At 37.1% G+C, this 13,913-nt stretch overlaps 1 protein-coding gene across 1 annotated transcript in view; it reads right to left on the minus strand.

The window, feature by feature from the left end:
• Positions 1-514: 514 nt before the first annotated feature.
• LOC122794826 (extended synaptotagmin-2-like) overlaps positions 515-13,913 on the minus strand; it is a 443,380-nt gene continuing 429,981 nt past the window's right edge. The window contains exon 7 of the mRNA XM_044063431.1: positions 515-585. Within this exon, the coding sequence (XP_043919366.1) occupies positions 515-585 (71 nt within the window). The remainder of the gene's footprint in view (positions 586-13,913) is intronic.

Here is a 13,913-nt window from a genome sequence, read left to right on the forward strand (position 1 = left end):
ACAAGACTCATTAAAAGATACAGAATTCATCATTTTTAAAAACTGCCACAAATCTTTACATATACAAGCTTCATTCATAACCAGATTCTTTAATTTAATGTCCACAAACTTAGCTATAGGGTGGGTAATGGAGCCCCTTGCATCTACAATGGGACGCATAGGGGGTTGTTCTAGGTTTTTATGAAATTTAGGTACCCCAAATATCAGTGGGATTGTGGGATGAGAAACTTTCAAAACATTCCAATCAACTGAAATACTTCCTTCAAAAAACAAATCACGTAACTTGCTTCTAATGCAACTGTAAGTTCCATTTAATTGATTCACAGATGCTGACTCATAAGTTGTACTATTCAAAATTTCTTTCATTTTCCTAGTATAATCCAAATTATTCATGATCACAAGACCACTGCCCATATCTGTCTTTAAAATTCTAATATTTTTTTCATTATTCAACTGTTTTAACCTCATCTGTTCCGCTCCAGTCAATTTTTGGTATAAGGACTTATTTATACTGCTACCTGCTTGACCTGAAGGCCTTCTGATCTTTTAGTTTGCCATGTTTGTTTCTGTGTCGAGTTGTGAAAACTAAAAGCATCAAGGAACATTACACAAAGAAAAACAAGTTGACTGCTAAGGTTCCAAATTGCATATAACTGCATGTGTTAAGTGTGAAAGTGTGTGGCCATGTTTGTGAGCTTGAGCAAATTGACATATCATTTAAAACTGGTTCTTGGCTTATACCAATTAACCGCTAAAATGAGCTCAAGCTTCCTGCAATCCGGAAATGAATTAAGTAATAAAATGAATTAAATGAGTGAATGTATCAATTCAGTTGTTTAAAGTCTACCATAAGCATACGACAGTCTCTGAATAAACTCTAATATGGCAACATGGGAAAATAATACAAGAGGTCAGTAAACGGAGTTCATTCAGAAGAAAGGACAGCTATTAGAAGAGTACCAAAGGGAAGGAATTTTGGCACGTCTTTAAGAGACAAAACTGGATTGATAAACCCTCAAGTGAAATGTAAGGAAAAAGTGGGCCTGTCTCCATTTTTCATTAAAGGTGAACTTTATTTGACATTTGCACTGTAACTAAACTGCAGTTAAATTAAAGAAACTGCTGTATCACTTGTTATGACGTGTTTATACATACACACACACATATATATATATATATATATATATATATATATATATATATATACACATACATATACACACACACTGTTGATATATTTCCTGACCCAGACTGCACATTTCAATTTTCCCTATCTGTGACATACAAAAACCAGAGTGAGGTTCTGTTTAGCTTAATTATTACCGTGTGTGTGTGTATGTGTATGTGTATGTGTGTGGGTGTGCGCACGCGCGCATAGTTGAAGCCATACTACTTATTTCATTTTTCCCTACCCCAAGCCATGACATATGAAAAAAGGGCAAGAAGTTATGTACTGCTTATGCTTGTCGAAGTATACAAAAGTATGTAGTGTTGTGTATTTACTTGGCTGGGTTTATATACTTAAACATACACACACACACACACACACACACACACACACACACACACACACATAGATGTACCCTTGATAAGATGGACAGCTGCATGGCTTATAAATAAGACATGGCAAGTATCATACAGCAACTGGACAGGTGAAATTCTTGGTTACAGTCAGGGTGTCCCACATGGCTCTAGCCTATGCCCATACTTGTTTAGATTGCATCTTTCAAACTTAATTTTTGAATCTGAGGTGTTCTACAGTGAAGATGCAGATCATCTGAAATTGGGTAAATTGATTTACATATGTTAAAGATAAGGCGTGTCTGCAAAACAACTTGATTAAATTGACCAAGTGGGCATAGGAGAATAATATGCTGATAAACACATCAAAAACTAAGCATATGAGATTTGGGAGACAAACTGAAAGGTGAACATTTAATACAGCACACAGTGATTGAAACTGCAGATTAATTTAAAGACCTGGGTATATGGGCAGATCCAGCTTTTAGTTTTTGTAATCATATCAACCAACTGGTTAATGACAGTTATAGAACTAAAGGGCTGTATAAAAAGATGTGAAAAGCCTAGGAAATCAGAAACGATGAAATCATTGACTGTTAGTTACATTAGACTCAAAGTTGAGTGTGGAATAACAATATGGAAACCTTATAAGAAAACAAGCATGAGTAAACTGGAAAGAGTAGAGGGGCAACTATACCAAGGGCATCCGTGGATGTGAAAATTTAAGTTATTATGAAAGACTAAAATATCTGAATTTGTACAGTGTCTCATATATATCGAAGAGGAGATCTTACTTAGGTGCAAGGCATTCAAAGACAGCTAACTCAGGGAATGTTTAGGGTTGTCAAAAAGTAGTAGTGTATAATCAGACGTAGAAGATTATATACAGTGGATATAAAAAGTGTACATACCACTATTAAAATGCCAGTTTTTTGTGATATAAAAAATGAGACCACAATAAATCACTTCAAAACTTTTCCTACCTTTAATGTGACCTATAACCTGTACAATTCAGTTGAAAAACAAACAAATATGTTAGGGGAAAAAATATAAAAAAATAAAAATATACTCACCCTGCTTATAGACTGTTTCTGCATCTTTCATCCGGAAAGGGCTTCCGAAGCATATACTGCAGAACTACGAGATTCAGGAACAGCTTCTTCCCTGTTGTCATCAGGCTGCTGAACTCTAATAACCACTACACTCCATCATATCTAAATGGGTCAGTAGAAACCATCTCAAACTGTTCAAGAACCTGGTTACCAGTCTCACCTAATACTTAATGCAATTTATACAATGACCCCCAATTAATATTCCAAAACGTGCACGCTGATTGGCCAGTGTGCCCGTTGTAAATCCCACAATATACCAACGGAAAAAGGTCTGGTCGCCCAGACTTTTTTCCATTAGTATAAAGTGTCTAAAACCTTTTTTTTTTTAAATAAATAAATAAAAAAGAAAATGAAAAAAAAAAACATAACAATGGAGACTTTCTTTTCTCCGTTGCTTCCATTTCAAAGCAGTGATGTACTGGGTATGCATAGGAACTTAAGTACCATAAGCATGCGCAGCACATCAACACAAAGAAGCAGTATACCACCACCGGCAGAAGAACAGTTGTTGTTGTCTTTCGGCTTTTCCCGGTTAGGGGTCGCCACAGCGAAACTCCGGTCCGCTAATGATTGGCAGTAGATTTTCACCATGCTGAGTTGCCAGCTCAACACCCAACCTTCAACGAAGGCACGCCCATTCACGTGCCATTATACAAAGACATTGTTTAAGAAAAGTAACCACACCAACCGTGGGTAAGTCTTCAATATACCACACCACGTTGTCAAGTTACTGCTTAAATTCACAACGACTGTAACTTATAGGCCATCTAGGGTAGTAGCAATGCAGCAAAATATCTCTTCTTTCAGTGCAATGCATGCAAATTCATAAATTAACCATAGTGCAATACTCTAAGGTCCATAGTGCAATAATCTAATGCTCACAGTGCAATACTCAAATGTCTCTTTCTGTGCAAGGATCAATGCAATGTCTTAACCTAGTAACTGCAATACTAAAGTCTCATGCAAGTAAGTGTTCAGTTCAAAAACTGTTAAAATGTGTTTCTAATTATGTGCAATATTAGTCTATCTACATGTCTGTGATGTAATAGCTACTTGCTACATATGCAAATGTCTGTGAAAATAGTCTATATGTCTGCACATTCAGTCTGGAGACATGGAATTTCATTCAGTTTTTGCACTTGTGTGATAATGAATGACAGTAAAGTTTACTCTGACTTTAATAAGCTGGTTGCATAAGTGTGCACACCCTTAAACTTTCTTAATGCACCTTTTGATTTAATTACAGCATTCAGTCTTCTTGGGTACACACCTGCCATCAATTAAAGAGACTCTAATCCCAAATAAAGTTCAGCTGTCCTAGTAGGATTTTCCAGACATTTGCTCAGTTGCCTGCTACAGCAAAAGCTATGGTTCACAGAGAGCTTACAAAGCATCAAAGGGATCTCAATGTTGAAAGGTATTAGTCAGGCGAAGGATAAAAAAAGATTTCCACAGCACTGGATATACCAAGGAACTCAGTGAAGAAAGTCATCAAAATGTGGAGAAAATATGGGATAACAGTGACATTGCAAAGAATTGCATATCTCTCCAAAATTGATGAAAAGACAAGAGGAAAACTGGTAAAGGAGGCTGCCAAGAAACCTACAGCAACACTGAAAGAGCTGCAGGAATTCCTGGCAAGTACTGGTTGTGTACTACATGTGACAACAATCTCCTGTACTCTCCATATGTCTGGGCTATGGGGTAGGGTTGCAAGATGGAAGCCTTTTCTTACACAGAAAAACATCCAGAACTGGGTAAAATTTGCAAAATACATCAAGTCTCCCAAAAGCATCTGGGAAAGTGTGTTATGGTCTGATGAGAAAAAGGTTAAACTTTCTGGCCACAATTCCAAAAGGTTTGTCTGGCACAAAAACAACACTTCGCATCACCAAAAGAACACCATCCCCACAGTGAAGCATGGTGGTGGCAGTATCATGCCTTGGGGTTGCTTTTCTTCAGCTGGAACTGGGGCTTTAGTCAAGGTGGAGGGACTTATGAACAGTTCCAAATACCAGTCACTTTTGGCCCAAAACCTTCAGGCGTCTGCTAGAAAGCTGAAAATGAAGAGGACTTTCACCTTTCAACATGACAATGACCCCAAGCACACATCCAAATCAATAAAATAATGGCTTCACCAGAAAAAATTAAAGTTTTGGAATGGCCCAGCCAGAGCCCAGACCTAAATCCAATAGAAAATCTGTTGGGTGACCTGATGCAAGAGATGTCCTCGCAATCTGATAGATTTGGAGCACTTTTGCAAGGAAGAGTGGGCAAATATTGCCAACTCAAAATGCGCTATGCTGACAGATTTCTACACAAGAAGAATAAATGCTGTAATTAAATCAAAAGGTGCTTCAATGAAGTATTAGTTTCAGGGTATTCACACTTATGCAACCAGCTTATTGTACTTTTTTTTATTTTTTATATTTGTTTCCCCTAACAGATTTGTTTTTCAATTGAATTTTACAGGTTATAGGTCACATTAAAGGTGGGAAAAGTTCTGAAATGATTTATTGTGGTCTCATTTTTTATATCACAAAAACATGGCGTTTTAACCGGGGTGTGTACACTTTTTATATCCAGTGTGTGTGTGTGTGTGTGTGTGTGTGTATATATGCAAAATAATAATAATAATAATAATAATAATGCAGAATAATTTACTCTTATTAGGCTAATTATTTTATTTTTACCTGACTGCTTATTTTTTCACAAAATACCACTCTTTACTGCAAGGTATCCTTGCACTAAAACTTCTGTCCTGGCCTCTTAATTTCTAATTCAACAGATAGTTTGTTTCATAGTTTCCTACCTTTCTTGGCTCAACCCGCTCCGTTCACCCTTGCTGCACTCGGGCTCACTCGGCTCCCCTACCCCATTCTCACCCACCCCCAGATACATTGCATTTATACTTCCATAGACCACTTCCACAAATGACCTCACCCAATTAACCCTCCCACAGTCACACCCATAGAACAATGCCAAGATCTATACCTCTGTTCTTACAATTAAGTCTCCCTCTACCAAATTAATTTGACGCATACTTTCTCTGCCACAATTAGAATACATCAAACTCACAAAATGTTACACTCCAGTCCATTTCTACCTTTTCTCTTACCTTTACTCTTCTGATCCTATCCCAATCCATCTCTTACATTAACATACACATCTCTTTACCTCCAATAACTCCAATCTACCACAATTAGAATACATCAAACTCACAAAATGTTACACTCCAGTCCATTTCTACCTTTACTCTTCTGATCCTATCCCAGTCCATCTCTTACATTAACATACACATCTCTTTACCTCCAATAACTCCAACCCTGACTGCTATTTTACAACCCAATAACTTTAACTTCTCCAACATTTCACTTTCTCTTTTCAATTGCAACAGTGTATACTTCACTAAATTCAGAGCCCTTCCCAACTACAGAAACATCAACACATCTTACAGCAAATTCACCCAACTTTTCCTCTACAATTCACTACTTTAAACATTTTAGAAATCATCTCTTAATATTATCTCAGAGCAGTGATATATACCCTAACCCCAGCCCTTCACACTCCTCGGATGTCACTTACACTCCCTCTCCCTCTTATAACTCTCCTGCCAACACCAGACACCTATTTATCACTACAATCAATATACATAGTTGTATGTAATAAAATTACAGAATTTCATGCCTGGCTCTCTCAACATAGACCCCACATCACAGCTGTTACTGAAACATGGTTAAAACCACATATATTAGACACTGAAATACTTCTTCCTGGACAGATTATACTTTGCTATGATAGATTACAAAAGAAAGGAGGTGGAGTGGCTCTAGTCTATCACAGCTACTTAACCATACCACTCTACCCCAAACCTGTCCCCTCTTTCGGAAGCATGGAACTGCTCTTAACACTAAAGATAAACAAATCCAAACAATTAGTCATAGCAGTTCTACACATTCCCCCTGGCCATAATATCCCTACTCTGGAAGATTTTCTATCCTGGACTACCCACAACATATCATAAGAAACTATCATTTTTGGTGATACTAATATTAACTGGCAAACTATATCTTCCAACTCCCATGAAAACAGCATTAACTTATACAGATATAGCCAGCTTATAAACACCCCCACACATGTGCATAAAAAACAACAAGGAACCATCCTGGATTTGGATCTTAATTTCAGATCCTCACAAATACGCTAATACTACACCCTCCCTGACACCTTAAGTGATCACTTGGCCTGCCTTCACATACAGATCTCACACATATTCCTAAACCCCGTTCTTAACGCATGTCCAGAAACGTAACCAATTTTTTCCTCAAACAGCTTTAGTAAACTCATTAAAAGCCCAAAACTGAACTCCACTCAAAATACTACCTTTAGAAGAAGCTGTAAACTACTTTATTCAAGTCTTCCTCGATACTCTAAATTTTCTAGCCCCTATTCGCTACTAAAGTACAAAATGTAACCATGCTCCATGGCTTACTAAATCAACCAACAAAGTTCTTCTCTCCAGTTACCAAGCCTGGAAAGAATGACACGAGAACAAAAAACAAGCTTATGAAACTATCTATAAACAACTCTGAAATACAGCTAAAAACTGATCAAAAATTACAAAAAAAACCTACTTCTCTCAATAACTCTCTAGCCAAAAACACAACCCTCGGAAATTCTGGAAATCTGTCTCCACTCTCCTGTAATCCAGGTACCCCACAAAACTCCTCTCTTTTTCAACATAAGTACCCAAAACATATATATCACATTTTTAACTTGCACGTTATTGAGACCATTCGTAAACTTGCAAAACAATACTCACCAGCTACAAACAGCAGCCCAAACTCTAAAATTAACACTACAAATGCCTATCAAGTGAAACCCAACTCAGACCACTCCCCCCTCACAAAATTAACACTAGCAACCTCCCAGAGGCTTCCAGATTATCTTTAAAACCGGTACCCACCTCTCTAATATGCAAACTATTATCTAAATCATGTGCCTTCTCTGCTGACAACCTCCCCTCTGAATACTTTAAGCTCAGTACTGAGGCTATAGCATATTCCATGAGTATATTAATTAACAGATCTATCACTGAATCAACAGTTCAGCAGTTCTGGAAGATATCCATCATAACTCCACTTCCTAAATGTGGTAATTCCAATGATTTATCCAATTATTGTCCAATCTCCATTCTGTCACCTTTATCTAAGATACTAGAAAAGTGTTTACAAACTCAACTACTTAAACACCTTACTGATAATAATCTACTGCCCTGTTCCTGTCCCAACATGGCTTTTGCCCAGCTCACAGTACTACCACAACCCTACTTTCTTTTACTGACACTGTGAATAAAGGTTTGGACGCTGGTCTCTTAACATCAGCTTAACATCAGTGGTCTTACTTGACCTATCCAAAGCTTTTAATACAGTGCCACATGCCACGTTATTACAACTACCAACAGTAGAATGCTCCACCCACAGCCTTACCTGGTTCAAAAATTACCTAGACAATAGACAACAATCTGTGAGATCGCAAAATACTCTATCTGGCTACCTGACTAATAATACAGGGACTCTCCAAAGTTCCATTCTTGGACGACTACTTTTCAATGTATTTATAATCTCCATACAGCCTCCTTTCAGAGCTCAATCATCCAAGTACACGGAGGATTCAACTATCATAACCTATTCTAGCAAATTCCCAAATCTTCTTAAAATTAAACAAAATGCATTCACTTCAACAGAAACATGACTCAACGATGCACAATTACTTTTGAATCCTACAAAATCCAAATTACTAGTCTTTTCATCCAAGCCAGTACCTCAAGATTTAAAATATTTTCCCAAAACATGACTGAGATATAAGCTGCGTCCTCTGCAGATATTTTAGGTGTAACCATAGATAATAAATTCTCGTTTAAACAGCACATACTCAATGCAATAAAAAAACTCACTTTAAATTAGACAAATATTTACAGGCAAATGACCTATATAGAATCTACCACAAGAATAAAACTTGCAAACTCTATCCTACTTCCCCTCCCTTCACTACTATTCCCCAAATTTCACAAATCTTCACACATCCTTAAGTAATAAATTACAATCATGCTACTACAAAATAGCCAAATTCGCCTGTGGTCTTCCTAACTGTGCACACCACTGCCAAGCCATTCAGACAAGGAACTAGCTGGACTTCCCCCATTACTTTCAGTACACCCAACTCACTATTGCTCATAAATTAACAATCCACCCGGAAAACTGCCCTATACTTGCAGACATCATATAAACCTACACCCCCGCCAGAGACTTAAGATCTTTAAGTCATCAAACCCAACAAGAGATTTGGACAAAGTTTATATTCATATGCCATAGCAAAACTATGGAATGACCTAACCCCCTACTACCACACTTCTTGATTCTCTGAACACATTCAAACATACCCTAAGAAATCACTTTCTCAAAATCCAAACCTGCCTCTGTCCTCAAATAAACATACCTCCTTAAAGCCTTCCTAGTCCCCTGCTTCTACTTACTTCTCCTCATACCCATCCTTTTAAACTCTGCCTCATATCTTCTGCAGCTACTCTACTCTTTTACCCTCTTGCCACAAAAAAAATAAATAAATAAAATTGAACTGATGTTATTAGGAATTATCCAATATTGTCAACTTCCCAACTGTATAAATACTTTAGTCACGTACTTGGTTAGACTATGTATGTTCTTCCCTGTTGTAAATCTGTAATTGTGTTACTCTGTGTAATCTAAATTTAAGATGGAGCTTTTCTGCCTAGGCCTCCACTGAAAATGGGTTTCTGACCCAGTGGACTTTCCTGGTCAACAAATGTATAAAAAAAAAAAAAAAAAAAAAAAAATATATATATATATATATATATATATATATATATATATATATATTACTTATTTACATTTGTTGACCAGGAAAGTCCACTGGGTCAGAAACCCATTTGACATTTGACACCATATATAGATATATATATATATATATATATATATATATATATATATATACATTGAAAGCCCATAACACTGAAATTCAAAACATTTGACACCAAAAGCTTGAAAATTCAAAACACTGAAAACTCAAAATCTTGAATCCCAGAACAATAACAAAATATAGGAAACCAACATGTACTATATTCCAGCACAACTACATACAGAAACAAATAAAAAACAAACCTTATTACACTTATTCAAATATAAGCAGGGGGCTAGCCCCCCTGCACCCCCACGCCCCTGCTACTTAAATATATTAACTCCGACATCACAGTACACTACACTAAGATGTGCTTTTGTTACAGTACAGCATGTAAGAAGGGAACATGACTGAGGTCACCTATGAAACTCTGGTAAGTATCGCAGAGATATACAGTAATGTGTAATGTTTTAATAGTGAAGTGGTGTTTCTACGAGAAGGTTGAGAATAGTTTTTTTACAATTTAAACAAGCAGTCATGAAGCGTAGAATGGTATGTTTGCTATTTTGTTCTGTGTAATGGGATCGCAAAGTTGATATATTTAAGTAGTAAGGGGTGTGGGGTGCAGTGGAGTGTAACATGATTTATTTTTTGTTTCTGTATGTAGTTATGCTGGCATATATTAAATTTTAATTTCCCATGTTTTTTCAATGTTATGGGATTCAATGTTTTTGAGTTTTCAGTGTTCTGAATTTTCAAGATTTTGGTCTCAGTGTTTTGAACTTCAATGTTATGGGCTTTCAATGTTCTAAAGTGAATCCATATCTATCTATATATATATATATATATATATATATATATATATATATATATATACACACACATATATCTATAATATATATACATATATATATACACACACACACACACACACACACACACACACACACACACACACACACAAGTATACACATATACACACACACACTAGTCATTTTACAAAGACTGAAAATCAAAATACTGAAAAAAAAATAAAAACTTTTTTTTTGTAGGGAATAAATCCCACTACTTCCCCCCTCTCCCCTGCTACTTACATATCATAATTTTGAGACCATACAACAGTGAAGAAAGGGTAAATGTCTAATCCTCACTATACTGCGACTTCCCATTAAGTAATGCTAACATTCTGTGATAATGACTGCGACATCTCCTCTCTGTGCCAGTAAACAAGGAGCCTTAATCCTCACCACTGACAATGGAGAGGGACATTCACTTGGAACATAAATAATATACAAAATTTCCAGATGCAGCTTTCTGCATCAAGCACAACTTCCCTTAAGAGCACACAGGGAATACACTCAGTCCAAGGTCTGGGTTTCTCTCTCTTCAGGTCCCCAATGAGACCCCCCCCAGTGGCACTGCTACAGAGTTGAGTCCTCAGCCAAGTGTCCAAGTCAAGTCCTCCAGCACCCTCGCTATGTAACCAGTGCTTTGCATCTCTGCTGCAAGCAGCTGACAAATACCTTCTTTGAGATTTGATCTCACACACACACACACACACACACACACACACACACACACACACACACACACACACAAAACTGGGAAAGGCTGGCACAGATGCCCACTTCTGCCCAGACTACCAGGTAGTTACTGCCACCACACACTCCAAACCCAACTACTCTAAGGATCTTACAAGGGTACCCAATTACACTGAGTGAAATTAATATTAATACAAATGATAGTGTTTGACCAATGCAGTAAGGCTTTCAGGAGTGGCCACAAAATCACCAAATAGATATAAGTACTCTCAAAGTTTAATATATTCCCTTAAGGACCAGCCACAATGAAAAGTTTAAATATATTTAATAATAAATAATAAAAGATAAAAATACAGAATATCTATTTAAAATAAACATTGGAAGTTTCAATCACAGGAAATATTAAAATAACACAGATGAAGAGATTCACGTAGATACAGAAAAACAGTACTTAATTAATCTCACTATATTTTCCTGACTGATCTAAAGAATTACTATTCCCTGCTCATTTACTAAAGCAAGGCAAGCTGAAGTAGGTGAGGGGACCTTCTTTGTCAGGCTCCAAAAACAGAGTGCTCTGAGACTTCACTCTCATCTGACATTAAAACATCAGTTTTGTCCTTGATTTCAGAGTGACATCATATACATCTGGTCATCTGACTTCTGTTTCCCTTATTAGCCCCATTGCTAGAAACTGAACCAGAATGTAGTACTTATGGTTACCATACACACATTTTTGCTGAGATGTGTTATAGCATCTGGAAGCTATAAAGCCATTAAAACACTTCCATTCTTCCTACAGGAGCTAATAAACCATTCTCTGGCACATACAATTCATCTCTGGCTGCAGTCAGAACTGTAAGAAACAACCTGTATGGCCTAAATTAAGTAATTTAATTTCTCACTATTTTTTCAATGTTAGGTGGACTGAGAATAATCTTGTCTCTTCCAGTATCCTTTTTTAACATAAATACATTTAATAACATATATACATTTAATCAGTTACAATACAGTCAGGACCTACTGTCAGTACATTTTTTAATACAAGCAGCTTTACAAATACATTTCTCAACAGAAGCATCTGTACAAATCAGTCTGGTATACAAATGACATATAACTCTCTACAGAATTTCAGCTAGCTACGATGGCACATGTTACATCCACTGCCCTACTTCTCCTGGCACAGCTGGCAATACCTCACATCGTCACAATGACTATTTAATCGCTTGTGCTAGCATTACAAACATTTGATATTCTGAATATTCGACCAAAGGGTTGGTTCCCACACACATTCAAATATATATATATATATATATATATATATATATATATATATATATGTAATGTTCAAGTTAGTTTTCTTATTTGGAGGGCATTGATTTCCAAGTGCTAGCAAGGGATCAGTGATGCTAAACTGGCAAGAGTTTGCATGTCCTGCAACGGAGTGGCATTCCATTCTGACATGGTACTTGCCTTGTGTCCATAGCTTTTTTATAATAAAATGGGGCCTTGTGCAATCACGAGATGGGCAAAGTTGATATAAAAATAGATGGATACTGCCAAGTTAAAGTAAAAAATTTGAGAAAATGTTTTTGGAAATAAAGAATTCCCTGTAGTAATGAAGGAGGACACGGAGACCAAAACATGAACAAAGAAGACATACTGCTGTGTATATATTAGATGGGTAACTTAGTAAGAAGGCAAAAATATGAGAGAAGGCTTCACACAAGTTTATAAAAGGAGCACAGGAAATACTGTGCTTTAGTTTATTAACTTAGGACATGCACTGGCAGAAGAATGCCCACTTCATTACCTCTTGCTGTAACATTATACAGAAGTGCAGCTGGTCTCCGATACTAATATTACCAGAATCTATGACAATTCATTGACTATGAGAGTTCAGAATTTCTGCAGCTTAGGTCATAGTCAGAGCATATGAATGTATACATTCCTTTTTTTTCTTTCCAAACCCCACTCCTTGAGAATATCTAGCTTGCCAAATTCTTTTACTATCACTTCTGGGAATTTATGGATTACTGAGTATATCTTGTGTACCTGTTGCACGGTTAATACAATAAAACTGCTGCAATGCAGCCTTCACTTCACCCTTCAAACCTTGTAAAGTGCAGCAAAATATGTGAAGCAGTCACCAACACTGTTATAAGGCGATTGCTTATGAACATGAGCACATCAAACTACCAAAAATTACTTACTTTTTCAAAAGATCAAAGAAAAACAGTTCAGACCAGTTTTGCTGCTCTGCGTACTGCAGTGTCCTGAGAACAAAAGCAACCCAGAATGATGTTATGTTATCCACAGACCGGCACTGCAGAAAAGGGTGCAGGAACGGGACAGCAATGTTAACGCTATGTAAGTGATTTCAAACTTTTTTTTCTTTGTCTTCACTGCCTGTTGACCATTAGTTCCTTGTTACCTAACAACCATTTCATTCCTCCCAGGATGAGAGCTGCTCTAAATCTATTTGTTCAGTATATGGAGAGACCCATTAGCAGAATCATCATCCTAACAGCAAATAGGCATTTTGCACATAAAGCCTGACCCCACCCCCCAGTAGTGATATGGACACCAAGTCACAGTAAAGGGATTGCCTATGTCGCTGATATGGAGGCATGCCAACTCCTTAACATGCCTCTGAAAGGGTTACCACATTGGCTTGGGCAGTACCACTCACATTCCTCCACCCCTGGGGCTTTCTCTTGGGCAAACAGCCTATATCACTCCTCTGGATCCCCAGGTCATCAGAAAGGGAGAAGCCACCACAACCTTTCCTCCCAGGTGAGTG

The sequence above is a fragment of the Protopterus annectens genome, chromosome 2.part1 (assembly GCF_019279795.1).
Source record: "Protopterus annectens isolate FY-2018-M chromosome 2.part1, PAN1.0, whole genome shotgun sequence".
Classification (NCBI taxonomy): domain Eukaryota; kingdom Metazoa; phylum Chordata; order Ceratodontiformes; family Protopteridae; genus Protopterus; species Protopterus annectens.